Source organism: Aureobasidium subglaciale (assembly GCF_000721755.1).
Source record: "Aureobasidium subglaciale EXF-2481 unplaced genomic scaffold scaffold_28, whole genome shotgun sequence".
Classification (NCBI taxonomy): Eukaryota; Fungi; Ascomycota; class Dothideomycetes; order Dothideales; family Saccotheciaceae; genus Aureobasidium; species Aureobasidium subglaciale.
This window is the reverse complement of record NW_013566967.1, coordinates 52,860-80,625: the sequence shown is the minus strand read 5'-3', so window position 1 is coordinate 80,625 and position 27,766 is coordinate 52,860. Positions and strand designations below refer to the sequence as shown.

The window sequence follows — 27,766 nt, the reverse complement described above, 5'->3', positions numbered from 1 at the left end:
TCTCGATGGATTCTCGAGACGAAGAATTTATGCCAATCCTTCCAGCATCGTGTCAATAAATCACAACCCGCACGATAATTTCTGCATGATTGGACAACTGTCATGAGCTGTTCTTTTGTTCTTCTTACAGCCTGACGGTGGTGACGGCGCTCGCGACGTGGGTCGTCTTTGTTCGGAAAACTTGAGTAACAAAGCCTGCACCTACTTCATGGAACGGATCATTGATCTGTCGTCGTCTTTAGTCGATCATGAACGATTCTGATCCTTCTATACACAATTTGTAAGTTCTATCGCTCAGGATATGCTGTAACGCTCTGTACTTCGAGGCAATCCGGGAGTGGGATTACGACAACGAAGCTCGGTTTCTATATACTTTTCTTCACGTTTTGTCTCTTTGTATACTATCGGAGCGAGACCTTCTAGTATTTGAACAGCCTTTGTAAAGTCCTTTCCGGATGCGATCTTCCCCTCTTCAAAGGCCATCGTCTTCACGCTAGCCTCTCTCTTCTTCCATACCACTTGACGGAGTCAAGCTTACTCAAGTGGAGCCATTGGGCGGGATGAATGGATATGGTGTCACAAAACACCAGATTCGGAGTCTGAAGGGTTTGTATGGTGCCGACGTCTCTGAAGCTTAGCCGGCCGCCATGAATTTCGAACGTCAAGATAAGCAGTGTTTGATGATGAAGGAGGAGCTTGACACCATAAGGATCAGCACTTCGAAGGACAAGAATTTGCAACTTGGAAAAGTGGGATTTGGAGATGAGAAGGACATGGTCGACCATTTGCCGGCTCACTCGATTGGTGCGCAAGTCAAGAATCTCCAAAGCAATCTCGCACCACTGTTTGTTGACCGCTCTCAAGGCCAGATAGTCTTTGTAACTGATTCCACGCATGTTGCGTGCGTCGATGATGTTGGGCTCGAGTATATCCTGAACGATCTCGTCCGGCATGTGGGGCGCGATATCACGGAGAGATTCGGGCTTCTCGTCTGCCATGATGAATTACCTCAAGCCATATGCCTGATGATAGAGAATTGGATTGATGATTGATGTGATAAACCGAACTGTCAGAGAGTTTCTCTCCACAGTCATAATGTCTACAAAGCCGGCGTCTGTGGAGGAAGGAAGTCGCGTGGCTCTCCCGTACTCGTCGCTTCCTCGTGGGTTCTTGATGACGGTTAAATGAGGCTTCGGGGTTGTGAAGGTTGGAGCGTCGCGCCTTCTTTTCAATGATCGTCGAGACGACGTCGGGTGATGAGACTTCGCACGCAACTTCAAGCTCAAACTCGTCACTGGCTTTGATCCTGGTGACGGGAGAGGCGTGAGACTTCGCGGACGTAGAGGTCATAGTGTCGCTCCTTCCTTCTGCGCTTGTTTCTTGAGTGGCTGATCAGTGAGGCTGTGACGGCAACTGTGAAAATCTCTTGGGATTGCTTGAGTCGATGTGGATGATGTGCGATGGAGTCTTTGCGACCGTATGTGTCGTTGGAAAGGTTTGATGCTCTGAGCTGTAATTGATTAGTAGTCGGGTTTCCCGGAACACGTCGACGAAAGCAATACACAGGACCACGTCCTTGTCTGTTCACGATCGTCGGAATGGGAGAATATGCGTTGGGTGGAGAACTTGACTGTGTTCGGACTAAAAACCATCTGGCCACCGCATAACGACATCAACCCGAGAGACCTTGGAATGACCAGCATTTCTTCCAAGCTTTGCAGCTGACGTCTCAACTTACCGCTTCGTCCGTTGTATGTAACCTTCCTTCACTGCTGCCACCAAAATTGAATTTGTTTTTGACTGCAATCAGAGCGGTACGCGACGCTTGACGTTGTCCGAGAAAGTGTTGTTATCGATGATAATGAGGTTGGCCCGTCTTAGGACTGGCATCTCGTCTCGGAAGATCGTGACCGTTTGGCTCATTTTCTGTGCCCTAATACAAGTCAGCTATTGCACAGGAGTATGGTAGAGTAGAGGGAATACTTACGTAGTCACGTCGCCCCCAGCAGGAGGTACCAGTCGGCCCAAGGTCAATCTCGTCAACGAAGGGAACGCAACAAGATGCTGACTCTGTGCAGCAAGGCGGTCCAGCGAGACGAAGCCCGAAAGCGAGACACGAGCGACATTGCGACACCCTCTACCAATAGCGCCCAGGACAACAACAGGGTCGACGAAACGGCCAGAGAGCTCGACGGTCTCCAAGTCCCGAAGGTTGGCAAAGATTGACCTGTAGCCAAGCGCGGTGACGTGACGGAAGCTTGTGGTGGTTGAGTGCGTACCGGTGATGCGAAGAGTGCGCAAGCGCACGATGCTGAACAAGGTCGAGATCTCGGCGAAGGTGAGATCGACACGGTCGACGAACTCAATGCTCAAATGCTCGACATGATGAAGCGCACGGAGAGAGTCCCAAATAGAAATGACACCGCGGACGCGAAGGGTGAGGCGGGTCAGGGCAGCCAAGTTAGGGAGCAGGAGAAGTGCTGCATCGGCTTCGAGGTCCAGGAGGCTGAGGTTCTTGATGCTCGGAAGCAGAGCAAGGGGCGAGGCAACAGCACGTTGAGCCGTAGTAATAGTGACTCGGGCTGTCAGCAAGAGGCGGACCAGGTGCTGCTGCGTAGCGACGGCCCCAAAGACCACATCATCGACCAGAGCATCCATGGATCTCTCCAGGGAAACAAAACGCAGTTCAGTGCAGGTGGCCAGCACAATTGCAAACAACGGAGGAGTGCCTCCAGAGATGGCGCAGCTCAGATCCAGCTTGTACAGATTGGTTGTTCCGGCCAGACGCATCAGGAAGTTGTCGGTGGTCAGGGTTGGGATGACCAAGAGCTGGTTGCCTGGACCGACGAGGCGATTGATCTGGACGACTGGAACCTGACTGTTGGGCGTCGTGGGTAGGTCGATGGTTACGTTGCGATGACCAGGAGGGGGAACTGGGAGGTTGTATGCCATCTTGATGCAGAAAGAAAAGCTGATTGCGCGAGGTTGAAGAGGGAGTGCAAAGGAACGGAATTTGATAAGCAGACAAGGGCTGCGGACGACTACCGCCAAGGCTTACAGATCACATTGTCACATTCGTTATTGTCACGAGAGAAGGCGGAAAGTGAAGGGAAAGAAATTTCAAATGAGGAACAAGTTTTGGAATTGTCTATCAATTGCACCACACAGCGCCACCTACTGGGAATACATGGTAAAGCAGCAAATAACTTCATAAGCAAAAGCAGCCATCCATAGTGTTCAGGAGATCTATTGTTTCATTTTGACTGTGTCACGGACATCAGTCGTCAGTAAGCGTATCTGGTAAGCGCCAGCGCTGTATCTAGGTAGTCAGTAGTCAGCATGATCACTTCAAGTGAGAACACTGTTAGTGATCTTGCAAGCATCAATATGGCCATGACCACGGCAACTACAACAAGTAGTAGCACCGCAACCATTGCAAACAACCCATTGAACACCGCTAGCGCTAGCAGCAATGGGAGCCAGACAAGAGATGTTGGCGCAATAAAGAGTGTGAGAGCGAGCAACACCCCAAATACCAACTCTTCTTCTGACCTTGGCAATGTTCTTAGCAGTCAGAGCGGATTTGGCATGACGAAGAGAGATTTGTTGAGGGGAGCAACAACGAATAGGCCAACGAGTGAGCGAAGAGCAGCACTCAGCGACGTGAGCGTTGAGGCAGGAGGGGCACCAGCTATCACCGCAAGGAAGAGTGAATGTGTAAGTCTGCTCATCACAAGAAGTGCATGTGGGTGTAAGAGGGACGATGATGAGGAAGTAGATGATGAGCAGGACGTCGAGAAGGATGATGGAAGAACCGACAAAGCGCTCGTAGAGCGTGTAAGAAGTGGTGTCAATCATATCTGAAGGTTCGTAGTTGTGGATGAGACTTACCTTTGGTTTGTTAAATGCTCGAGTCCTGTCGAGTATTTTTGGTGTTTGTGTTTGAATTGTTCCTGATTCTTGTCAAGGTAGGCACACATAGGTGGTTATATACCCTCTGGAGGAAGAGGTATGCCTTCCAACTCACCCACGGATTGTCATGACAGGACAAAGACATTGTGACAGGCGTGTCGATGGAAACAAAGCACACAAAAGTTTTTCGAGAGAAACACAAAGAGGGAGCCGTTCTCTGATGACAAAGCTTGCAGAAGAGAGCTGCAATCCTCAAAGAAAAGCCTCCGTCTTAGCTGCTTCCTTTTTCCGTTTAACAAAGTATCCTTCGAGGCTATCAAAGAACAGGGTGCATACTCTGTTGCAGTTTCCCGAGGCAGTTACCGTCGACCTGACATACTTGCTCAGGCGAGCATGAGGGTCGCCGATTATAGATTCGGATGCAGGCTAGTAAGGTGAGCTCGGTTACTCGAAGGGCTTTCACGATGTGGTGCTGCGCTTCGGGATGTGCAGCGCCTATCTTATAGCGATAGAATGATCTACAAAATCCGTCCCAGATGATTTGCCGGGTACTATCGAGTCACTACGTGGGAGATTCATCAAGTTTTTGACTGCCTTGGAGTATCTTAACGAATCTTTGAACGCCAGCATGAAGGCATTGTTCTAACAGAAACATGGCCTAAAGAAACAGCGAGTGAACTCGAGAAACGCGCCCACGGTCTGTTGCGCTCAAGGCTACAACACCTATCTCGAAGCTATATAACCACCCATGCGACCCTCAAGCGTTCTCTCCAAACTTTACAACCTTTCATCACACCAGCGACAACGATAATGTTCTCAGCAACGACCAAAAACTCCTCCGCACTTCTCTGCGAGACGTGCTATGAAACCCGAAAGCTCTACACCCTCCCATGCTCTCATTGCCGTTGGTGCAAACCATGCACCCAGACACACTTCGAAACCGCTTGCGCAGATAAAAGCTGCTGGCCATCAAAGTGCTGTAGCTCAACCCCAATCCCTCTCTCCTTTGCTGAAACCATGCTAACTCCTGATGCCATTGCCCAGGTCCTTCGCCGTACCCGTGATTGGCGTGATCCCCTCAACTCGAACACTTTGTTCTACTGCGCCAACCCTCGATGCTCGCACGATCTCGCTAGGGATGAGGAGTATGAGGTTGATCTTACAGCTACTATCGTGACTTGCCCTGTCTGTGCCTCTGACACTTGTAGCGCTTGTAGTATCTCACCCATACTGGCCCCTGTGCTCTCGACTCCGCTGAATCTCAGCTCCTCAACGCTCTGGATCCGGAAAAGTTCAAGCGCTGCCCCTTCTGCGGTCTCCTCTGCGAACTCATTTCCGGCTGTCAATACATGACTTGTCACGACTGCAGCGGTGAATGGTGTTGGCTCTGCCTCGAGTCTTGGAGACGCTGTCGTGGTTCCTGCACAATGTCAGAGGGCTTTATCCCTAGAGAACATCCTGAAGAGAGAAGGGGGCATCGGAGGCACTGGGACGAGCTGTTCTTCTTTTTGGCTTCTGTGGTTGGATTTGCCGTCGCTGGGTGAGTCGGCACTATCGCTGTGTTGCTCACTTCATTGGGTGAGAGATGAAAGGAGGGAGATGGTTCATGCTTGTGGTAGACATATGATGAATCACATCTTTGTTATAAAAATGAACGTTTTTTTGACTTATAATCTCTGTGAATGTGTATGTGCTTCGGACGGTTTCTAGTCCTTCTTGTTACCTTTGCTGCCTGTGACTGGAGTTCCCCTTAATAACCCTCTGAATGTTGACCTGTCTCCAGACTGCAGATCGACCAGCCTCCAGCGTCTCGATCTTGCTAGCCAACATCATAGCACGCTTGTCACTTCCCCGAGCAACTTGAGAGAAGATCTTGCTGACGACCTCGGCCGGACACTTGCTGAAGAAGTTACGGCCGGGTACAGGAACAGACGGATCAGCTGGTGTGGCGCCGACTTGGTGTGCCATGTCTGTGGTTGTGTACTGTCAGTCGTCAGAAGAAGCGCTTGGTTATGTTTGCCAGGAGGGGACTCTACGAAGCGAATCTTATCTCAATGTCAGTTTCGGTCGTCTCTGACATTGACGATGTGCACATCTTATGACCTACTTGTTTGTGCGAACAACAGAGAGCCTTAGATGAGGGCGATGTGCTGTGACCTTCCAGGTGTTTGACAGGAAATTGCTAGCTTTGCTATGTCGTTACCACGTAAATCACTGGACCACCACGACCACGACCAATACTTTTGTAGAACCAGTAAGTTGCAGCTCATGTCATGCGACAACATTTGCATCATTCAGAAATCCAAGAATAGGAACAGGCAAGTAGAAATTGTGGTCTGAACTTCGTCGTCGTGGATTTTGAAGTTCGCCAAGGAATGCGCCCGCTCGAGTCGCAACCAAGGTCACCTGCACACTATGTAAGTATAGCGTTCTTACATCAAGAGACATTGCATTTCTTGAACTACAGAGCTATCTCATCATTTGCACCGTTCGGAAATATCCATCTACTCAAGTATATCTAGGAAGATGTCATTTATACAAAACTTCAATAGAGACGTTTCCTACGGATACTCTTAGAAAGAAGACCCCTTCCCTCGATAATCTACTAAGACTTCCTCCTTTCTCGCCGGTGTCCATTTGCTTCGCTTAAGAAGCTCATGATTAAGTCTAACGAGGTACTGATGTCCGGGTTTAACGCCATCCACGCCTATAGCTTTCTTAGACCTTCGAATCTTCCTCTCGTTGCCGTGTTTATCGAGTTCCTACCTACGCTATACGACCGCCCTTAGTTAGGGCTTGATCTTCCCACCGTTTCTGCCGAAACCTGTAGAAACGATCAAGGGTATATGTGGCTTAAGTGTGAGATACTCTTGCTCGTTAGATGTACCCCGAACACGATGAAGTTCACCTCTCTGAACTAAGAATCGGGTGGTTAGTACAGCCGACTCAGTCGCTCTGTCGATGATAATGAATCCACTGCTGATAAGAGCCCTTCTAACATCTAATAGACCTCCCTACGTAGCGATTGTGATTAGCGTCTTTGCATAAGAGGTAAGCTCTAGCACAATGGTAGGTGGTGACTGCTCTGTAATGGCATATAACGATAGAGTTATCGAGAGTTTGATATCGATGAGCGGGCGCTCGTCAGCCGGTGATGCTATAGCTTAGCTATGGTGGGGAATGCTTTAATAACCTTAAGGGAAGGACTGCAGTCTTAACGTCGTTTCTGTCAATAGCAAGCGTATCGCACGTATAGGTAAAAAAAGAATTAAGGCTTGTTTTTGCTTGTAAGCAGATGTTAAGGTTTTAGTATAGTGCAAAGGCATTTCTTATCCTAGAAACATAATACGTCATACTTCTTACGTCATGACACTAAAGCCACTACCTACCCTGTTAGGACGAACTTGTGGGCTAAGACCGCGCTAAATGTAAGCTTGCATCTTTGTACTGTTTGTACCTTTCCTACAACAGGCTCCCAAGTCGAATCCTACAGATATGGTGCTTCCTTCGAGTTGGAAGCTTGCGCACCGTACCGACTTTAGTCAATACTCCGCCAAGCAAGATTCACCACAAAACGTTAATTTTGACAATCACCTGCAATTCTCCTTGCGCAATCCATTCCATTGCCTCTTCTCCGTCGCGTGTCCAATTATCAATATATCCGCTGTGCATCACCTGAGGCACGAGACAAACCGACAGTCATTCACTGAAAATGTCGAATACCACCTCCTCGGTCACCATCACCCACGTCGTACCGTACCATATCCTTACGCTACCAGACGAGTCGCTGGTTTAGGTCATGAGCATCCTTCCCGCGGCAAATGTACTCGCTTCGATGCAAACTTGCACCGAAAGATCAGCTTCGCGCACCACATATCCCTTTGCGAGTGACTGGGCAGCTGGCGTTCCGGAAATGCTCAAATCCCGGCGCCTTCACACTCTGGACCTCGCCATGCAGTTTAGCTCGAGGTTTTGGTCGAGATCTTCGTACAGCAGATTTGTGTAAATCCTCTCGCTCTGTATGATGTCCAGAACCTATATCGATTCACCCATCGCTCCTTGATCTCTCACCTTCTCTACAAGGACACAGGCTATCAACTGAAGCACTACAGTCTCGACATGACAGAATTGACCGAATTCCAGCTTCTTACCGCGCCGTCGAGCATCTGGCACTGGGGGGCCACTTCAACTTGAGTACCGACGTGATAAACAATCTAGATCATAAACTTCCCAAGCCAAACCACCTTGCTCTTGCGGCTCATCCGACGCCGAAGAGCTCAACTGCGATGTCTCTGATCCTCTCTTCCCAAAGCTTGAGCCTGTAGCCCTGGATTAATTGGACGAAGGGCTGACACTCTCGGAGCTGTAAGCCATGATCCAATGTATTCCTGCTGTGAAAGGTCTCAGCTGACACTTGTCAAAGAGACAGTTACATCCGTTCCATCTACCCATCGTTGCCTTCGTCGGTCAAACCCTTCAGATCTTCTCAGCAGCTGAAGTATCCACTTCTCGTTCCTCGACCCCGACGCAGAAAAAGTCCTCAATTACCAATACCTACGTAATCGAGATCTTTGGCTCCTGGAGATTGAAAAGGTGGTTGAGATAAGTAGATGACACACTTACTATCCACCAAAGATCGATGCGAGTTGAGTTGACTTCCTCGTACCCAGCTAGGCTGTTGTAGTTGTCGAGACGACCATACTCATCGAAGCCATTGTATAACAACAAGTCGTAGAGATGCTCACATGTGCTCCCTCTGCTCAAGTGTAGTTCTATCCGTCGCTACTGACGAGAAGATCAGGTCAATCACTCCCGTATGCCATGGTAAGCTCTCAGACTCCGCATCTAGTGCGACTCTGGCTGATTGACTTCTAGCGTGAAATTACTCAACGATGATCGCTCGAAGAAACTTGAAAGATGCAGAATACAAACGCTAGAGTAAACGCCGTGCAGGATCCTTCGCATTCCGCAAGGGCAAACACTCTACAAGAGGATATACGACACACTACTTCAATACCATTTTGGCAGCTGCAGAAGCAAGGGATGATGCCATGATCGTAGCTCGAAGGAAATCGAACCTAGAGTGGAAGATGGAGACAGAATCAGCGATATCGTGATAAAAGAGAACTAATTTCCCACGAAAGGTTGTTATTTATCAGAGCTTCATCGGGCTGCTTCTATGGTGCTGGAAAAAAACAGAGATGGAGCGTCGGTCATCTCATCTGGATGATGCTAAAGCAGAATCATCCGAGGCGGTAATCTATCAGTCGACGGCTTTCACAAGAGTCGGATTAAAGTGTTCCTCCCACTCTCCACTCCAAAAGAATCACTGCGCAAATCACATCTTCGAGAAGATAACGAGGGTAAGAAAACGCTTGGACAAAAGAAAGATCAATTATGCAGCTGTGCACTCTGATCATAACCGTTCATAAGGCACCTGCGCCCGCCCAACCACCCCATCCTCCTCAATGGTATCCTGCCTCCCTCTACCCCCCTGCCCCTGTCCAAGCCCACCCCGTCTCCCATTAATCCTCCTCTCATCCTCCTCCTTCCCATCCTCCCCTTCACTCAAAGAATCACTATCCCTCTCCCCCCTGATCTCCACACTCTGCACAATCTCCCTAGTCTTCCACGCTCCCAAGCCCGAAGAAGGTAAAGGTGGCAATTCATGCGTATTACCCCCCGCAATCGTAACTTCAGTTTTCCCCGTGTCTTGACCACCGGCTCTTAATTCGTCCAGCGTCATCACATCGTCGAATTCCAGATCGCGGCGTTTACTTCTGCCTCCTCCGCCTCGAGAAAAGGTGTTTCCGGCGCCGGGGGTGAAGGCTTTGCTGCCGCCTGTGGATGAGGGGAGGCCGCCGCGCATGTGGCTGCGGAAGCGGGAGAGGAGGGGCCGGAGGGTTGCGGCGTTCGCGGCCGTGGCTCCGATGCCGAGTTCGACGGTGGTCCAGATTGCGACGTCGGCAGTGTTGTAGAGGAATTCGCCTTTGAAGTCTTTGAGGGTGTGGACGAAGGGTGTGCGGATGATTGTTGCTGTGCTGCCACTATATATCACACAAAGGATCCCAGTCAGTTGGTTTTGCATCTTCACAAATAGCACGGAGAGGCATGTGGAAAGTGGAAGGTCGAAAAACTTACAGCGCGGCGAATCCCAAGATACTAGCCACCAAAACCTTGGTCTGCCTCTTCATCTGCAACTTCCTAACAATGAAAAATGGCAAAATGCCAAACGTCCAGTCCGCCACTGAATTCAACACCGAGATGATATAAGTATTGATAACAATGACTTTGGGAGAAAGACATTTGCCATGATGTTCAGGGTGCAAATCCCACCAGAAGGAAATGGGTCGACATTGAAAGGTGACGAGCAGACAATAAGGAACAGCAAAGACGACATTGAAGATCATGATCCAGCGAATGATCCAGATGTGGGTTTTCACCACGGCGATGCGGAGGAGGAAGAGACCAATGCTGATTTTTAGGGTGGCAGTTGCGAGGGTGTAGGAGATTTCGCAGAAGAACCAGTACTGTTGATTATGTGAGTATGGCTGCTGTTGACCTTGGTATCCAGTGACCAACTCACCATCAAGGCTGTTTGTGCTTCGTCATCATCGCCTATGAGTGCTCTCTTCTTACCACTTCCGTGTGCGACGGCCGAGAGTTGACAGATGAGGTAAATGAGATACAGCGCAAAGGCCGCGAGCATGGCGACGTCATCACGTCCAAATTGATTTCCCAGGATTCTGGTCCTGTATTCTCTGTCAACATTGTGGCTTCATAATGGACGTAGATGTGACCAACCTGGTGTATGTTCGCAAGATGGTTGACAAAGCAGTGGGTATCAAGAAAGCTATAGCCACACCGAGAATCTGACCGCTTCGATCATCCGTACCCATCGTGTGGTACTGCTGATATGTGATTGCAACTCTATGCCGAAGAGGACGTTTGTGTTGACAGAGAGATGTTGGAAAGATAAAAGAAATATGAAAGAGTTGATCAAGCAGACATATCTTGCGACTAAAGAATGAATAGAGTGGAAAGAAAAGAAAGTTTAGGAATCAAGAAACACCAATTCGAGTCGTGGTCAGAGAAGAGACAGCACCTACTATATGAGGCGCCCTGTTTTTACTCCCCGCGCAAAGTGGCTTAGGCATACTATATAGCAAGGCGAACAGCCATCACGCCTGACTCGAAAAGGCGAAAGAGCGACCATGGCATAGGGTCCAAGGTAGAGGAAGAAGCTGATTGAGACTCTGAGACGGCCTAAATCGGGTTGGCGTGGGGTTTGGCGGTGGTCTGTTCTTTGGGTTCGGTCTCTGATCGGCGTGCTAGAATGGGTGCGATGTTCGAATGCTCAGACCTGTTCACCATCTGTGCACCTACGTAATCTAGGAAGCGGCCGTGTGGTCCGTCTTTGTAGAGTGTCCGGCTTGTTGATCGAGGCGTGTGAAGGTGCTGATCAGTGCTGTGCAGCTCTGAAACGCTCGGAAGAAGTAACAGACGTCTGATGACCGGCCGTCACAGTGCAGCGACACTGCATGATGAATTTGACAGTCTTCTATAAGGTCTCCCGACTCCAGAGCATAGGGTCGGATCCGATGCAGGGAAGAAATCCTTCGAACATGATCGACGACGTGACAGCGGAAAGGGGTAATCTGGAATTAGGTCAGCCAGCGAGGCAAGATTAGGGCCTTCTAATCTGAACGCCTTTCCACTCCCAATCGGATCAAAAGAGGTCCGGAAAAGGTGGTCGTTGATCTTGCTGCACACCAAAAGTTCGCATGACATGTTCGGTACTACCAAGTGACTAGCATCCAAGCCATTCAAACAGGCCGGGTTGTTTCGTGTTAATAAATCAAGCCAAAGAGAATGGAGAAAGTCGAATGTCGATTCTTATGACTCGGATCGACAGGTGTCAGGGGACAAGCTTCGCTGAACCGTGCACCTTCGAATCAGTATCTTATCTCCAACAAAAACCAAATCAACCTCTTGCGGTTCTTGTCGATCACAGCGGCATATTATATTATTCTTGCAAGCGAAGTCTTCTCTCATCTGTTAACCTTCCAAAAGGTCTCGCGGTACTTTGAGCAAAAGTTGACATCGCTTTTGTAGACGAAAACGAGAAGTCCAGACCGACAGCTCCAGGCCACCACGACTCAGCATCTCGGCCGAGTCAAGAGATTTTGAAAAGCACGAGCTGGGAAAAGTGTGAAAAGAGGAAAAAAGTACTTTGTACCTCAAGGCCAAGAAGCCTGATAGCAAATCATCTTGGCTAGTATACAGTGCGATCGTTTAGCTGTTTTCCTTCTATCAACACGGCCTCTGCCGCTTGCATTTCAAAGCACACTCGGCCTTGTTCACCGACAATGACAGTTTCCCCTTGCGGCTCGCCAACTTGATCTCCAGTCTGCGACTCAAAGCTGACACCAGAGACGCTGATCTCACTTTTTGCATTCGTACCTGGCGCTTGAAGACGGATGATGTCAAGACAAGTGCCTGCCTTCCAGGACGTGCTGACAGAGACTTTGCGGACGGGACGTAGGCCCGCGGAGTGAGAGGTCGAGTCAGTGATGCTAAGAGTCGAGGGATTTGATAAACCCTGAGTGCCGTTCCAGACCTGTAGATCGATAAAGACGAGTTTGTGGAGCTCTTCGTGGTGGCGATGGCCGGGTGAGTAAATGGCGTAGCCACTGAAGTCGGAAGAGTTTGCGGTAGGTATTTGAGCGACTCGTTGTTGCTTGTTTGACGCTAGCACATGAGCCATGAAATAATGCCCGTAAAAGAGACTTCTGATGCCTGCCTCGAGACTTTCATTCTTGTGTTGATAGGGCAGTGGAACGAAGCTTGAGTACTCTGCGTTTGCACCGAGATGGAAGTAGACATGAGGCATTCCAATGCTAGCTGCTAACAAGACGTAATCAACATTCCAAAGAGCAGCACCAAAGGTATCGCTAATGCCACTTCGACCAGAGCATGAGGCAGAGTTCGTCTCTCCAAAGACAAGAGGTATGCCGGCTTTGTCTGCAGCAGCGACTTGGGGCACATACTGCGACACATTGTGCCAAAGAACGCTGTGGTTCGACAGCAGGTTCAGACTTAGCCTGTACCAACGAGCAGTGTCGCAAGTGGATTGAGGGTAGAGGTGAACGGCATACGAGCCTATCTTGTCTTGCTCAGTCAAGCCAGCGCGAGTAAGGTTGATGATGTCGAAATCGTCAATCTCATCTTGCTGGTCCGGTAGCCAAGGAGGATCGGCAAAAACGGCGGCTTGAAACTTTGGCGGGTGACTTGCGGCTTTGTACCATGAGGAGCTTACGATCTGACTCGAGATATTACGCCATTGCTGGACATACATAGCGACATTCCAAGTAGGAGGTCTCCAGCCTTTGTTGATGAAATGATCGATCTCGTTGCCCAACTCAATCAGCTTGAGCTTGTCACCGAGTACGCTGTATGCTGCTCCGGCTTCCCGTACAGCATTTTCCCAAGCACTCGAGTTGTCTTTAAGGTTCAAAGTGTACAGAAAGTCTGTGCCGTCCGGGAAGTAGCTACCCCATTGCTCGAACCAGGCATTGCTGATGTTGAACGTATTGGTAACGGTGGTGTTGGGCAATGCGGCGGCAGAAACATTCAACTCGGGATGGTAGTATGTTTGATCGCCAGTGTTTCCTCCTACTCGGAGGGTCGGTGGTTTTCCAGTAATGCTTGCAATAACTTTCATGAGGTTGCGAGTCAGATTGGAAGAGATGTAATCCTGCGTCCAGACCGGCTCGAGGGAGTACGCATAGCCATCTCGGAGGAGCTCACGGGTGGGAAGATGTTTCGGTACAACGACATCAGTCGCCGATGCAGTGACAACAAGTGCTGAGAGAAGAGAGAAACGCGATAATTTGACCATGATGGGAAATGTGAAGCACCTACCTTGACGAAAAATCGACCTACAGCTGGGTTATAAGGACTCTTGCGGACATGATTATTCTTCCGTCAGGTCCAGATATGATGCAACTGTCGGATGTCACGTAGCAGGAAGTAAGGTCAAAGACGAGTGATGCACTGCTGATCAGGTCCAAGGTTGGAGACGTGTGCGGGGTTTCGGTTAAAATGCAATGGTATGCCCTGCTCGTCGGTGTTGAAATGTCGCGAGGGACAAGGATGAGTCAACAGCCATCAAGAGGACTGTCAGACACCAGGAAGAAGGTAGGTGTGACGAAACATGGACAAGTCGGCTGTTGGTTGAAAAGGATGAAAGGCTTCTGACGCTGTTGTGCTGGCTGTCAAGATTGCGCCCGAGGCTTCGTCGTCGCTCACCACTCACGGGTCTTGAAGGTCAGCCACACAAGTCTTGCGCAGACTGGCCTATGTGGCGTATAGCAGGCATCTGAATTAATGTTTGGGCAATGCGGGTTGACGTGATAGTGCGGTGGTCGTTACTCTGTCGATGGATAATGGATGGACGAGGAGGAGGCATCGAAGCTCTCAGGCTCTCAGCTCTCTAGTCGCGGCCAACTCTTTTGTCCATCATCATGACGCAAGCAAAAGCACCCGAATGGCAAGAGCTGTTCCTTCTGCTTTTGCAGTGCACCTTCCTCATCAACCGCACCTTCCCTCCCAACATGCGTATCCTCATCACCGGCTCCTCGGACGGCCTCGGCCTCCTAACCGCCCGCCTCCTCACCTCCCGCTCCCACCAAGTCATCCTCCACGCCCGCAACCCCTCCCGCGCAAACGACGCAACTACCGCCTGCCCCTCCGCCCACGCAACAATAATCGGCGACCTCTCCACCCTCGCAGGCATAAAAGCTTTTGCAAAAGAAGCAGATGCACATGGCCCTTTTGATGCCGTGATGCACAACGCAGGACTTTATCTAGGTCCTTTTCGAAGGACGGAGGATGGGTTACCGGCGTTGGTTGCTGTGAATACGGTGGCGCCTTATGTGTTGGCTTGTTTGATGCAGAAGCCGGGGAGGTTGGTGTTTGTGTCTTCGCAGTTGCATCGGAATGGCGATGCTGGGTTGAGGGATGTTGATTGGAAAGAGAGAGGGGAGGAGAAGTGGAATTCTGGACAGGCGTATGGGGATAGCAAGTTGCATAATATCATGTTTGCATTTGCCTTCAACAGGCATTATGCTATTCCCACGGCGAGCGTGGATCCTGGATGGGTGCAGACGAAGATGGGAGGGCCGAGTGCAATGGATGATTTGGATGCTGCTGTGGAGACGTTTGCCATGGTTGCTACTGGGGAAGGAGACTGCAAGAACAAGGACGTCGGACATTGGTATCAGATGAAGGAGAGAGACTTCAGCCAAGAGGCAAAGGACGTCGAGACGCAGGAGAAGCTGTTGAACATCTTGGAGCGTGTTTCGGGAGTCAAGATACCAGAGTAACTCGATGTGGTCAACTCTTCATCCACCCATCTAACATGATGTTGCCATGAGGAATCGGTAGCATACCCATCATTCCCAGCTATAAAAGAAGGCAATAGATGACTGCGACTTCGAAACGTCATAGTGGACTGACTGGCCATGATGGTTATTGAGTCATGGACCAATGGGCGTATGAGCTTCAAACATCGCAGCATGTCGTCTTGATCCTCCGGCAAGTCATGTCGCGTTGCATCAGTATAACAGAGCCAGAACACGACGAGCTCCTGAACAAAGCCCTCTTACAGCAAGACCGTTTCTCTAGCATCAGCAGAGATTCGTGTTAGCAGCACCAAGTGTCACTCTGTAACATCGCAAGTATGGCCCGATGAGGAGACCAGTCGCAACAGATAACGCGCATCTTCCAATCTGCCAAGCGCGTCGATCGTCACAGACACAGACGTGACAGGTCCACGAAGAGCCGCGTAGTTCTGTCAGGGTCAATGTGTATCCTCATATAGCGACTGATAGTCGATTCTAGGTCGATTCGTGACATTGAAGCGCTCGTTGGCAGGAGATAGAGAAGTGGGAGGGTCTTGAGGGAAGAAACAGGAACGCGTCGCGCGAGTCGGCTGTTCTTGCTCGGGCATCTTCTGTTCGCTTCATCCTGCTGGTATATCGGTACGGACGGATACAGTAGTATCTGTTCACAAGCGAATATAGTTGTACTCCCTTTGGAGCTTTGAGGAAGCATCTTAGACGCAGAAATGCTCATTCTGAGCTTGGGATTCGGCCAACCTTAATGTTGATTTACCAACAGCATGCACACTATATGGACCGCTGAGGCCCAGATCCACGCCGTGGAATATCATTCTCCATAATGCTAAATCGAAAGTTCCGACCACAAGCTTGGTCTGACCACCTTACAAGGTCAATCTGTCCTTCAGAATAGCTTAGGATATCTCTAGAAGATGATAAGTACTGCTTGACACCTACACGTCGCCGTCAGTGAAGGTGGCTAAATAAACGAAGGTCAAAAACGGTACCACCCTGACCGTGAGATTTTCCACCACCAAAAAAATCCTGAAGCTTTGGCAAGTCAGAAAAAGTTTTACACCGTGTCTCCACATGTCAAACAAGGCCAAAAGATGTGTTCCGACACGGGGAATTGAACCCCGGCCTCCTCGGACCTGGTTGTTCTTTCGAACTGTTTGAGAGCGAGAAATCCTAGCCACTAGACCATATCGGATATTGTTGAAGCACGTTTCTGCCCAAACTACTATATAGTTTTTTGAATGTCAGAAGTGAGAATCAAAGCGACTAAGCCTCGCGGTCGCGTCTCGTCGTCGCGATGCGTTGCACTCCTTATGGCCTTCATCAAGTCACATCTCCGTCACACAAGATCACCTCAAGGCTTGATGCCCGATGCTGCGACTCAGAGACTGTCGGTATACCGATACACTGAGGTCTAGAGCACAGTCAGGCCGATGTGGCTGTCAAGGAGAAGCATGCCCGTTGCTCGAGCGACGCCTAGATGTGTCGCCAAGCTCAGTTGATCTTCTCCATTCGATCTTGTCTCCATCCAACCAAGAGAATCATCTTGTTTCCAGCTCTTGATCTCTCCCAAGACACATGAAGCTTTCCTCTACATCCCCATCTCGGTCGCATGAACCTATCATGGCCTTGAACGGCATGTTCCATGCAACGACCCCGCTCAAACGTGTCCTCAGAGCTCGAGAAGGCCCGATAACCCATCCGCATGAGCTTCAAAATCATCGGAAAGAGTTCCTTGGCCAGCAGATTTGGAAGAGTCGAACCGACCGCTACGAAGTGTGTTTTGCTGCATTTTGCACAAAACTCACGTGGAGACTGAAATAGACTTTCTTCCAGGCATTTCCCCAGGAAACGGTCGAGGAGGTAGGTCCGGGGAAAGAATGGCTGGGAATGGAAGGCAGAACCTATTCTTTCCACTCTGCTCGCGTGCTCCCCAAGTCTCATCATTGCCCCCATTCTTGGTGATGACATGCCAGGTCGACAACGGTGAAAATTCTGCAAACTCTGGGGAAATGAATATAGCCAGAAAAGAGTTGGTGGTGGAACGATGATATACGCTAAGAGAGGATTTGTTGACGCCTTTCCTTGGCTTCAGGACCAGACTTCAAACTGACTTTGCATCAGAGAGCATTGTTCCTTACAAGCGAGAAGAGACACAACGCCCCGTCGCTAATGATGTATGTTTAGACATTTGCACTCAGCGGTCGGATTTTCTCAATTTTGTCTCGGACCTTGCCTTCCCCATGGGACACTCTTGAGCATATGGACATCTCCGCACCAGAATAGTCAACACGCGTCTGCTGTTCCAAAGGTGTAGAACAACAACAACCAACTGCAATTTGAACATCTTGAAGGAGCCATAAACAAAGCAACTCACCCAGCTACAGCACGCCAAGGACTTGAAAGTGTTCTGGAAGGACAGCAAGCTTTCTAAGATTAAGTTTCTGCATACAAGCACGATGGGCCATGTTTTGCGGCGCTCCACGCGGGGACCCCTCATGCTCGAAAAAGGCAGGAGCCGGTGAAGACGAACGGTCGTTGTGACATTTTTGATGCTTCCAATTGGAATCAACGCCTGGCCAAACTCTGTTTCTCCCATTCCCCAGCCCACCACACTTCCCCCCTTACCAAACACATGGCGCACTGACACTTGGATGCAGAATATAATGTGTCCTTGAGGGACGCTTCCTTCTCTCCATCATCCCTCCAGATCTATCATCACATTCCCTTCGCTGTCATGGCTCCTCCTACCATTCGCGGCACTTCTGATGTCGACCGTATCGAAGCCCCCGTCACCGTCAAGGCTTACTTGATGTGTGCTTTTGCCTCTTTCGGTGGTATCTACTTCGGTTACGATGTAGGATGGATCAGTGGTGTCATGGGCATGAAGTATGCCATTCACACCTTTACTGGTCTTCCCTACGACACTCCTGCCGAGGACTTTGTCGTCGGTGCCAGTGACAAGGCTCTTGTTACTTCTATTCTTTCTGCTGGAACTTTCTTTGGTATGTTGTATCCCTTACTCGGTGATGTGCATCTCTAACAGCCTTCAGGTGCTCTCATCGCTGGTGATCTTGCCGACTTCTTCGGTCGTCGCACTACTATCATGATCGGATGCTTGATCTTCATGGTTGGTGTCATTATGGAAATCATCTCTACTGGTATCTCTCTCATGGCCGCCGGTCGTTTCGTCGCTGGTCTCGGTGTCGGTTTCGAATCTGCCGTCGTCATCTTGTACATGTCCGAGATCTGCCCCAGAAAGGTTCGTGGTGCACTCATCGCCTGCTACCAGTTCTGTATCACCATCGGTATTCTTCTCGCCTCGGTTGTCGTTTACGCTACTCAAGACCGCATGGACAGTGGTTCCTACCGTATCCCAGTAGCTATCCAGCTCGCCTGGGCTTTGATCCTCGGTGGTGGTATCGCTTTTTTGCCCGAATCGCCTCGTTACTTTGTCAAGAAGGGTCAGCACGAGAAGGCTGCCAAGGCTCTTGCTTCCGTCCGTGGTCAGCCCCAAGACTCTCAATACGTCGTTGAGGAGTTGGCTGAGATCATTGCCAACCACGAGTACGAACTTTCTGTAATCCCTCAGGGTAGCTACTTCTCATCTTGGGCCAACTGCTTCAAGGGTTCGCTCTGGAAGGCCAACAGCAACCTTCGCCGTACCATTCTTGGAACTTCTCTCCAGATGATGCAACAGTGGACTGGTGTCAACTTCATCTTCTTCTTCGGTACCACTTTCTTCCAGCAGCTCGTAAGTCATCTTTATATCCATGCTTTTGTCAGCACAACTAACCTAATCAGGGCACGATTTCCAACCCCTTCCTCATCGGTCTGATCACTACCCTCGTCAATGTCCTGTCTACCCCCATCTCCTTCTGGACCATTGAGAGATTCGGTCGTCGTCCCCTCCTCATCTGGGGCGCCCTCGGTATGCTCATCTGCCAGTTCCTGACCGCCATCCTCGGCACCGCCATCTCCACCGAGAACCAAGCTGCCACTCAAGCTCAAATCGCCTTCATCTGTCTCGCCATTGCCTTCTTCGCCTCCACCTGGGGTCCCGGCGCTTGGGTCCTCATCGGCGAGATCTTCCCTCTCCCCATCCGCTCCCGCGGTGTCGGTCTCTCCACCGCCTCCAACTGGCTCTGGAACACCATTATTGTAAGCTCTGCCCTCCCTCTTCTCCCTCCTCTTATCCCATTACTAACAGAAGAACCTTCCAGGCTGTGATTACACCCTACATGGTAGGAAAAGACAAGGGCAACCTCGGTCCCAAAGTCTTCTTCGTCTGGGGCACCCTCTGCACCTGCGCCTGCATCTACGCATACTTCCTCGTCCCCGAGACCAAGGGACTTTCCCTCGAGCAGGTTGACAAGATGTTGGAGGAGGTCAACCCTCGTAACTCTGCTGGATGGAAGCCTACTTCTACTTTTGCAAATGAAATGGGAATGACAAAGGGTGATATCACAGAGACTGAGATTCATGTTGATGTTGAGAAGAGAGGTTGATTGGTTGCTGAAGGAGATATTGGATAGCCGTTTCTTTTGTTTGGGAGGTGGAGTGGTTTTTGTAGAGCACTGGGAGATGGCTGCTTGTCAAAAATTGATCAGGGTTCACATATCCAGTAGTCCATGAAAAAGTCGCCGGTTGTATTGCTCTCATACTCCAAGCTATTGATTGCCTTGTGTGCTTGTAAGTCGGTCGCTTCTCAGTCTGACAATTCAGCGTAACTGTATCATTTACAACCATTCCACCTCACACAAGATATGATGAGAGTGTCTCGATTCTTTCGGGGTGTCAGCAGGCAGATCAACACTGACCCAGCAGGCGATATCCACTCTTGAAGCATATATCGCAGCTCGATAAAGCGCTGACTTTATGTTTGTGTCCCCCATCCTGGGCTCTCACGGGAGATGGCAGTCGTGACATCTAGAGCGACATCTCTCTATCTCGCGCCCCGATTTGCAGGCAAGCTCTGATGGCTTTGATATCTTTTATGAAGGTCTGTGTATTAGCAGAGTGAAAGGAGCAGTTGGAGAGTTCCCCGTCCATATCGCACGAAATGTGCCAAAGGCTGTTGATGTTCGCGCAGTATGTTGGAGGTTCTTATACCTCGTCCAATAGCGCGAGAGTCACAGTGAGAAGGACAGAAAGATATGGTAGGTTGACCACGAAGATACGTACTGGAGAGATGGCAGCAAGACACAAGACCATAGTATACTCCACCCGGATGCAATGGATCGACCTGACCTTCTTGATCTTGGAGGTCCATTGCCCCAAAACGTTGATAAAGGTGTCGTAGATTCCCAGATAGTGACCAAGTACCTCTTGAGGGAGCTTGAAGTATCAGTCCCAGAAGTGGCATGTTCGTAGTATGGCTTGGCGTTCGCGAGATGATTTTGAGTGCGTCCATGTTTGTTGCGGTTTTCGAGCGACTCCTGCACTAGGCGCAGACGTGAACATCAGATCAGCGTATGCACACTGTTCCCCTACTTATTATCACTTTTGGCCGATCACCCACATGATCAACTTATTATGTCCGATCCTAGTGCTCGCCTTCCACTGGAAGTACTCAGCATCACAATAGGTTTCGCCGCCATCGACATCCACGAGGCCGCCGGAGCGACACAAGTCAACACACAATGGCGCATGGAGACCAGTCGGATCAGATGGAGGAGAGTCAATCACCGCGGTTTTCCAACCATACAGCATCTTGGGGCTTGTTATTTAGATGAACAACAATTGTACGCCAATCTCATCCGGCGAATGACGTTCACGATCAGCGTCTCAAACAACCACCCCAATCTATCCAATCTCGGATTTCCTGGTCTCCAGGCTCTCAAAATCAAACAAAGCTTTCTTCTCGGCCACGGAGGGACTGTTGATGTCAGCAGTCTTATCCAACCACTGCTCAACACCCTCGTAATCGAGGGAGGTACGACAGAAAGGTTTCTGCCCGCCCTCAGCGACGATCTCGGAACTCTAGGAAGCATGCTACAACTCACAACCCTCTCACTACGTGGCTTGACTACCCTTAACTTGAGCAATGTCACCGAGACCGCTCTTCTGCACACTTCCAGTTGCATGCCACTCCTAGAGGCCCTTGGACAGACTTTGATACGAGTCGAATAATCGGCCAATGGGTGTATCGCGAGAAGTAAGGAACAGGGGAACCAAGGATTCGAAAGGAAATTACAGGCTAAAGCGATTGGAGAGGATATTACGTGGCAAGAAAACATCAGAGTTGGTCGTATCGATAGTCATGATGGTATCGACATGCCCCATCCTCCATTCTCATCATCCACGTCACTCAGGGTCTAGCCAGAATCGTATACATGCTCTTTTTGCTCTTTGTTCGATGTGACAGATGTATGTGTCTATTTCTTGCTCTGCTTTCCCGGAAGACTAGCACTGATGACTACAGATCACTCTGCATTTTGTCAGCAGCTATACAGGATGATCACGCTGTCAGGAAGAACTGATTTTGTTCTTTGTCTAAGGCAATAGAGGTGTCTGTCTTACTTTTGCTCGGCTTTCCCGGCAGACAAGCACTAATTACTACAAATCACCCTGCATTTCAACAGCAGCTACGAGGGAGACGCACGTTGTCAGAGAGTACTGACACAATTCTGCCAGAAGGTAGCAGATGACGGGGCAGTCGAAGGTATACATCGTAGCAGACGATTAATGCAAGTTCAAATCGTTCTTGAAAGCAATCAAGGAGCTCGATCGATCAACTCGGATATAGGGAGTGACAGTAAGGTACAGCAAGGCCGGCATGAGAGGCAAGATGATGGGATGCTTGATGATCAAGATCTCGCGATACCTCTACGACGAGTAGAAGTCTCCGTGCATCTTACCACATTGATGAAAGGGAGGAGTTCCCAGATAGAGAACGAGTTTGAAGGCTCAATAGTAGCATAGCAGGAGGTAATGAAGATGAGTGTATTGCGAGACTCGCTCCACTGTTCTGTTGGCTAGCCCGCATGATGCAAGATTTCGAGTTGGAGAATTGGTTGCCGCACTTTCACTACTGTGTTTCACCTATTCGCGCCGCCCCTCGTCAACCACAACTTCCGCAAACAACGCGCCATCTCAATCTCGTGCGTCAACTCTTCTCCGTCTTCCTTGAGCATCGCCATACAAGATCCACAACGACTTGGTCAATTCCTGGCTCGATTCCATGCCAGACCCCTTGATGACAGCGATGGCGCAAGTCGATCACACCAACACTCGCCCCCTTCCGGTGCTTCCTGCCGAGATCATCGCCAGGATTCTGGACTTTGTGAGCAATGACAAGCCGACGCTGGTTTCAGTCGCTTGCGCCAACAGGGTGATGTTCGAGCAAGCCATCAGATATCTCTGGTCTGATGTCGGCCCCGACAACAAGCAGGTTGGCCGAATGCTGCGTGCTCGCGACGGCCGTCTGCAGGTATACGCCGCGCAGATCACCAAATTGAGCTTTGAGATCAGCTCGGTGAGCCTGCTCCCTCCCCTGAACAACATCCCTCTGCCCCTCCCCCAATATCTGGACATCACGTATGATGGTGTCCAGGATCCTCGTCGTCCACCCACCTCTCTCGTTGGTTGCCATGTCTTGCTGAACCATCTGATTGTTCCTACGCTCAAAGGCCTCTACCTGCACCGACCCATGCCATCAGTCGGCAACTTTTCCACCGGTAACTTCCTGCCTCGTTTAGCTGATGAGTGTGTCGGTCTTGAGGAGCTTCGTATCGCCTCTGCCGTGACTGGTGCGACACCTTCGGAACTTGTCAAGCTGCTCGACTCCTGCCAGCGTCTGGACCAACTTTGGTTGGCGACTGCCGACACCGACAATCTGATCGACGAATCCAGCTTCAAGCACGTAGCTTCCCATGTCCGTCTTCGCAGCGTTATACTAAATGGCACCATCACCACCTCTCATGCTCGCTCAGCCTTGTTTAACAACGGCGACAATCCATTCGGATACTTCCGCGTGCTTTGGAATGAAGATCGAGGCCGAATCTCTTATCATGATACTGCCACATGTACCAGGCATTCAGTGGTTGTTGACTGTCCTCGGTCCAACTTCCATCTTCAATGCGCTACGCTATCACGATCAGCTGTCGCACTTGATTATCGAATACCCTCAAGAGCATCATCTGAGTGCCAATGACTTCGCAGCTCTCGCTCACCTCACCAGTCTGCGACGACTCGACATTCGTGGCCAAGATACTGAAGATCTCACCGATGTCCATGCAGACATTTACTGCAACTCTGCCCTGATCAACACCGTGGCGGCACTGTTTAACCTAGAAATCCTCAACCCCAACATCAAGTTCGCTTCCTGGGACATGGAACTTCTCGTCTCTATGGGAATATCTTGCCGCTCTCTCAGTACCTTAATTGTTTGCGGTGCTTTCGATGTCTTGGTTCTCGACGGCATCACCGCAATGGTGCTGTTTTCGGAGCTGCTTTCTCTGGAACTCAGTTGCTTGTATGACTTTGCCGGTAGTCCAAGAGTGTAAGTGACCTTTTGACCTAATCGTTTCGGATCACCTGCTGACTTGTGCTTTGCTGTAGCAACGACAGAGTCAAGAAGCTTGTTTCTATCATCAAGTATCACGCACCGAAGCTCGAGACGTTCAAATCCGCTGGTAACGAGTTCTCCAAACTTGTCCAAACTACATGGGGAGATCTCAAGGAGAATTGAAAACTTGACGAGACGATGAAAGAGATGGACTTGCGCGCAGTAGTGATCGCATCCTTTTCGGGTGTGACAAGGTCTGCCAGAAGTTCCGCGAGAACAGAAGTCATCGGTGTCGCCCGACGGTATCTTCGAACATCACATCGATGAGAGAGAAAAGCTTAGATAAGATGCGCCACGTGAGAGGTTCAGAGAAGAAGGGTCTGCAGTGACTGACAAAGCGTCTATGATGGTCACAAAGGTCAATTTTAGACGAGCAGATACTATGAGGAAGAATGCTTGCACTTTGCAAGCACAGAAGAGCAAGAAAGAACGAGAGAATAGTCGATTACACAAGTAGCTTCAGCGCAGTAGTGGATGCATCGCTAAGCGGTGCACCAAGGTCTGCCTCGACTGCCGCTAACGGAAATCAGAACTCCCACGAGGTGTCGCCGGTGGTGAGAATGATCACAGTCAGGGTGGTGAGTTTGGCAACCAGTCTTGGCGAAATCTTGCCGGTCGCAAATTCCAAGCATGATAGTCCTCATACAGACTTGACAACCACCAATCTTACCAAAGCAGTCGGGCAACACGATGTAATCATGTCGGAGATGCAGGAGAGAAGTCCTCCCAGATACCAGAACCTCTCAAAACACTGTCGCGTGCCGTCACCTCTCCACCAGCTACCGAGATAAGGGCTATGGAAGACGCCGCAAAAAGTCAAACGTGGTGGCGAAAAACCTTGTCTCCATGTTTTTGCTCGATCACATCGAGTAACACGCCCGCCGCACCTATATCACTCGACAAAAGAGACCAAAGATAGAGAGATACACCAATAAGCCAAGTCGCTTGGATTTCGCTGGCCAAGCGTCGTTGAGCGATGAAGTTATTGGTTCGCCGGGCTTCAGCTTTTACTCGATCGGCTTGCGTAATGGCAACACTTTGAACAGTATGCGACCTCTTGCTACCTTTTGACAAGTTCAGGACGTGAGGTTGGAATTGCGACTGCCCCAGACTGGCTCCAGATTTTCTTGCTCTTCTTTGCGTCCTTCTTCGCCTTCTAGAGCGACCGGGGAGTTGCCTGGATGTTGGAGCTGTCGCCTTATCTAAGGTTTTGGTGACGCCGTTCGATCAGCCTTCAGCCACATCCCCATCCTTTTGCTGCGCTTTGACCTCAGCTCGAGGGACGTCTCATATAACGACGACCATTGCCGGGCATGTTCTTATAGGACTTGTAGGTCGCTGCATTTCTGCTTTCGAGACACGCGATACTCCGCTATTGCAACATGCCTTCCATTCTGCAGAAACTTGTAAGTCGCGACGACGTCAACTCGATCTGATGGCAAGAGACTGACAAGCCTTAGGAAGTTGAGCATGACAATGGCTTGTCTAACAATGAGCTCTTCCTCACCAACCATGACTTGAAGATCGTCGAGCCTGAGCGTCGCCAATGGAGCGCCTTCAACTTTGTGGGCTTCTGGATTGCCGACTCGTTCAACATCAACACCTGGATGATTGCTGCTTCTTCTCTTGACGTCGGGCTGTCATGGTGGCAGGCTTGGATTTGCGTCTGGTATGTCGATACCGACATCACGTTGTAAAATGATATCTGACATGTCTCTAGGGTTGGCTACACTATCTCTGCTTTCTTCATTTGCTTGACTGGCCGCGTCGGTGCTGTCTACCACATTTCCTTTCCTGTCATGAACCGATCTTCATTCGGTATCTACGGTTCATTGTGGCCCGTCCTGAACAGAGCACTGATGGCGTGGTAAGTCACGAACAGAGAAGTCTGGCTCGTACATCCTCTGACGAACTACTAGCATCTGGTATGGTGTTCAAGGTTGGATCGGCGGCGAGTGCGTCTACCTCATGATTCTCGCCATCTGGCCATCTTTCGGCACCCGTCCTTCCTTGACAAAAGAGATTGCCCTCGGCGGCACCGTCAACTATCTTATCGGCTTCATCCTCTTCTGGGCCGGCTCGCTTCCCTTCATCTGGTTCCCCGTCCACAAAGTCCGCCATCTCTTCACCGTCAAGGCCGTCGTCGCACCTACAGCCGGAATCGCTTTCCTCGTCTGGGCTCTTGTCAGAGCGGGAGGTGCAGGAGAAATTATCAATCAGCCTGCCAAGGTCAAGGGATCGAAGCTCGCTTGGGCCATCATTACTGGCATCATGTCTTCCGTGTCCAACTTCGCCACCCTTATCGTCAATGATCCTGATTTCTCTCGTTTTGCAAGCAAGCCTAGCGATGCTTTGTTACCTCAGTTCATCACCATTCCTCTTGGCTTCGGCCTTACCTCTCTTATCGGTATTCTCGTCGGCTCTGCTTCCGCAGTCATCTATCCCGAGCTCGGTGCCGTATGGAACCCTCTACAACTCCTCAATGCCTTCATTACTGAAGATGGCCATGGCAGCGCTGGCGCAAGAGCTGGAGTCTTCCTCATCGCCGCTGCCTTTGTGGTCGCTCAACTCGGTACAAACATCGCTGCCAACTCCATCTCTGCCGGTACAGATTTGACAGCCTTGCTTCCTCGCTACATCAACATCCGCCGTGGTGGGTACATCTGCGCCGTCATTGGTATCGTCATCTGTCCCTGGCAATTTGTCGCTGGCTCTAGTACCTTCACTACTTACCTCTCTGCTTACTCGGTTTTCTTGTCTGCTATCGCTGGACCCATGATTATCGACTACTACTGCGTCAGAAAGGGATACCTCCAAGCTCGCGACCTTTACTCCGCTGATGTCAATGGTCCTTACTATGGTCGCCTTGGCATTCAATGGCGTGGTTACGTGGCTTACATCTGCGGTATCCTCATCAATGTTGTTGGTTTCGCCGGCGCTTGTGGAGCTTCCGTGCCCATCGGTGCAACTTATATCTATCGTCTCAATTTCTTCACAGGTTTCTTGGTCTCTGGTGGTGTGTATTGGGCTCTTTGCACTGTTTGGCCTGTTGCAGCGCCTAATCCTGTGGGAAGCTGGTTGGAGGCTCCTGAGCCTGATGAGGAGGATTTGGCAAATGTGGTTAGTCATGGCAAGGAAGTCGATGTGTTCTCTAGTGGGATGGATGTTGAGCAAGGGGGTTTCTTTAGGAAGAAGATGGATGCCATTACGAAGGCTTTGTAGATGTTTGTTGTGGTTATGTGGTTATGAAAAAGCGCTTTTGCTTGACTTTTATTTCACTTCTGCCCGTCTTTTTGTCGTCTCCCTGCTTGGACTCCAGCATTTCGTCATCATCCTTCAGTGTACGAAGATCGATCTGACTTGGCAGGAGTGGGTCCTGATGCGCACCATCACTAATCAGATGGCAAACTTTGCAATTCCTCGCATGTGGCTCAGTGTCACGACTCCTGCTCCTGTGCTTGCCGTACGTCAAGTCGTCGTCCCTAGGGATGCTTGGCTGGGAAGTAACTGCCCTTTTGCCCCTGACAAAATAAAGTGGAAGAGTCGTGATCTGATCATTAGCGACGAGTACCTTGCAAAGCCAGAGAAGACCAGTGGCGACTGGCTCGACGACCTTGAGTCTCAGATCAGCGATGAGTTCCGCGACCACGAGAGCGAGGACGGCAAGGCGGATGACTCCGAAGACGAAAGCATTGATGCCACCACGTCCGAATCGACCGTTGTCAAGGACACCTACAACCAAGGAACCGCCTTCATCGTAAAGAAGAAATCTACCGAGCGACGCTGATGGCCCTGAGCCAGGCTTGCTACATCCTTGTATGTATTCTGCACCCCCTGATGCGGGTCAAAATCCCCACCACAAGCTTTT

The 27,766-nt window shown here is 50.1% G+C and overlaps 12 protein-coding genes across 12 annotated transcripts; 7 read left to right on the top strand and 5 right to left on the bottom strand.

Moving 5' to 3' along the window:
* Positions 1-1,806: 1,806 nt before the first annotated feature.
* On the bottom strand, positions 1,807-2,952 carry AUEXF2481DRAFT_8412 (uncharacterized protein; the record flags this gene model as incomplete). Its single annotated transcript, XM_013484547.1, has 2 exons — positions 1,807-1,933; positions 1,988-2,952. The coding sequence occupies 2 exons, from the start codon at positions 2,950-2,952 to the stop codon at positions 1,807-1,809; spliced, it is 1,092 nt and encodes a 363-aa protein (XP_013340001.1).
* Positions 2,953-3,348: 396 nt separating this feature from the next.
* AUEXF2481DRAFT_32925 (uncharacterized protein) lies at positions 3,349-3,858 on the bottom strand (the record flags this gene model as incomplete). Its single annotated transcript, XM_013484570.1, has 1 exon — positions 3,349-3,858. One exon carries the CDS (start codon positions 3,856-3,858, stop codon positions 3,349-3,351), a length of 510 nt encoding a protein of 169 aa, XP_013340024.1.
* A 969-nt stretch (positions 3,859-4,827) lies between these two features.
* On the top strand, positions 4,828-5,543 carry AUEXF2481DRAFT_701782 (uncharacterized protein; the record flags this gene model as incomplete). The annotated part of the gene is made up of 1 exon (XM_013484633.1): positions 4,828-5,543. A coding segment is annotated over one exon (438 nt), but the record flags the coding sequence as incomplete, so codon positions are not given.
* Positions 5,544-9,278: 3,735 nt separating this feature from the next.
* Positions 9,279-10,964, bottom strand: AUEXF2481DRAFT_43929 (uncharacterized protein). The gene is made up of 4 exons (XM_013484592.1): positions 10,717-10,964; positions 10,499-10,664; positions 10,054-10,442; positions 9,279-9,959 (listed from the first exon to the last, which is right to left on the bottom strand). Exons 1-4 carry the CDS (start codon positions 10,809-10,811, stop codon positions 9,329-9,331), a joined length of 1,281 nt encoding a protein of 426 aa, XP_013340046.1. The 5' UTR covers positions 10,812-10,964; the 3' UTR covers positions 9,279-9,328.
* Positions 10,965-11,925: 961 nt separating this feature from the next.
* On the bottom strand, positions 11,926-13,851 carry AUEXF2481DRAFT_43928 (glycoside hydrolase family 79 protein). The gene has a single exon (XM_013484591.1). The coding sequence runs from the start codon at positions 13,811-13,813 to the stop codon at positions 12,188-12,190; it is 1,626 nt and encodes a 541-aa protein (XP_013340045.1). The 5' UTR covers positions 13,814-13,851; the 3' UTR covers positions 11,926-12,187.
* A 587-nt stretch (positions 13,852-14,438) lies between these two features.
* AUEXF2481DRAFT_32921 (uncharacterized protein) lies at positions 14,439-15,299 on the top strand (the record flags this gene model as incomplete). Its single annotated transcript, XM_013484569.1, has 1 exon — positions 14,439-15,299. The coding sequence occupies one exon, from the start codon at positions 14,439-14,441 to the stop codon at positions 15,297-15,299; it is 861 nt and encodes a 286-aa protein (XP_013340023.1).
* Positions 15,300-16,785: 1,486 nt separating this feature from the next.
* Positions 16,786-17,683, bottom strand: AUEXF2481DRAFT_461838 (uncharacterized protein). The gene has a single exon (XM_013484632.1). The coding sequence runs from the start codon at positions 17,298-17,300 to the stop codon at positions 16,824-16,826; it is 477 nt and encodes a 158-aa protein (XP_013340086.1). The 5' UTR covers positions 17,301-17,683; the 3' UTR covers positions 16,786-16,823.
* Positions 17,684-18,066: 383 nt separating this feature from the next.
* On the top strand, positions 18,067-19,837 carry AUEXF2481DRAFT_69738 (uncharacterized protein; the record flags this gene model as incomplete). The annotated part of the gene is made up of 4 exons (XM_013484619.1): positions 18,067-18,334; positions 18,383-19,083; positions 19,134-19,490; positions 19,553-19,837. 4 exons carry the CDS (start codon positions 18,067-18,069, stop codon positions 19,835-19,837), a joined length of 1,611 nt encoding a protein of 536 aa, XP_013340073.1.
* A 1,027-nt stretch (positions 19,838-20,864) lies between these two features.
* AUEXF2481DRAFT_32919 (uncharacterized protein) lies at positions 20,865-21,461 on the top strand (the record flags this gene model as incomplete). The annotated part of the gene is made up of 1 exon (XM_013484568.1): positions 20,865-21,461. One exon carries the CDS (start codon positions 20,865-20,867, stop codon positions 21,459-21,461), a length of 597 nt encoding a protein of 198 aa, XP_013340022.1.
* Positions 21,462-22,257: 796 nt separating this feature from the next.
* On the top strand, positions 22,258-24,021 carry AUEXF2481DRAFT_701778 (uncharacterized protein; the record flags this gene model as incomplete). Its single annotated transcript, XM_013484631.1, has 3 exons — positions 22,258-23,205; positions 23,264-23,832; positions 23,892-24,021. Exons 1-3 carry the CDS (start codon positions 22,513-22,515, stop codon positions 24,019-24,021), a joined length of 1,392 nt encoding a protein of 463 aa, XP_013340085.1. The 5' UTR covers positions 22,258-22,512.
* Positions 24,022-25,280: 1,259 nt separating this feature from the next.
* On the top strand, positions 25,281-27,120 carry AUEXF2481DRAFT_8406 (uncharacterized protein; the record flags this gene model as incomplete). Its single annotated transcript, XM_013484546.1, has 4 exons — positions 25,281-25,304; positions 25,359-25,567; positions 25,619-25,765; positions 25,818-27,120. The coding sequence occupies 4 exons, from the start codon at positions 25,281-25,283 to the stop codon at positions 27,118-27,120; spliced, it is 1,683 nt and encodes a 560-aa protein (XP_013340000.1).
* A 178-nt stretch (positions 27,121-27,298) lies between these two features.
* Positions 27,299-27,685, top strand: AUEXF2481DRAFT_8405 (uncharacterized protein; the record flags this gene model as incomplete). The annotated part of the gene is made up of 1 exon (XM_013484545.1): positions 27,299-27,685. One exon carries the CDS (start codon positions 27,299-27,301, stop codon positions 27,683-27,685), a length of 387 nt encoding a protein of 128 aa, XP_013339999.1.
* Between the last annotated feature and the right edge of the window lie 81 nt (positions 27,686-27,766).

Coding starts and splice junctions, on each gene's coding strand:
- AUEXF2481DRAFT_43928 (XM_013484591.1), bottom strand. CDS start 13,813: ATGGTCAAATTATCGCGTTTCTCTCTTCTCTCAGCACTTGTTGTCACT.
- AUEXF2481DRAFT_43929 (XM_013484592.1), bottom strand. CDS start 10,811: ATGGGTACGGATGATCGAAGCGGTCAGATTCTCGGTGTGGCTATAGCT. Junction 10,443..10,498: donor AAGCACAAACAGCCTTGATG/GTGAGTTGGTCA, acceptor CATAATCAACAG/TACTGGTTCTTCTGCGAAAT. Junction 9,960..10,053: donor ATCTTGGGATTCGCCGCGCT/GTAAGTTTTTCG, acceptor TGTGATATATAG/TGGCAGCACAGCAACAATCA.
- AUEXF2481DRAFT_461838 (XM_013484632.1), bottom strand. CDS start 17,300: ATGTCATCACCAAGAATGGGGGCAATGATGAGACTTGGGGAGCACGCG.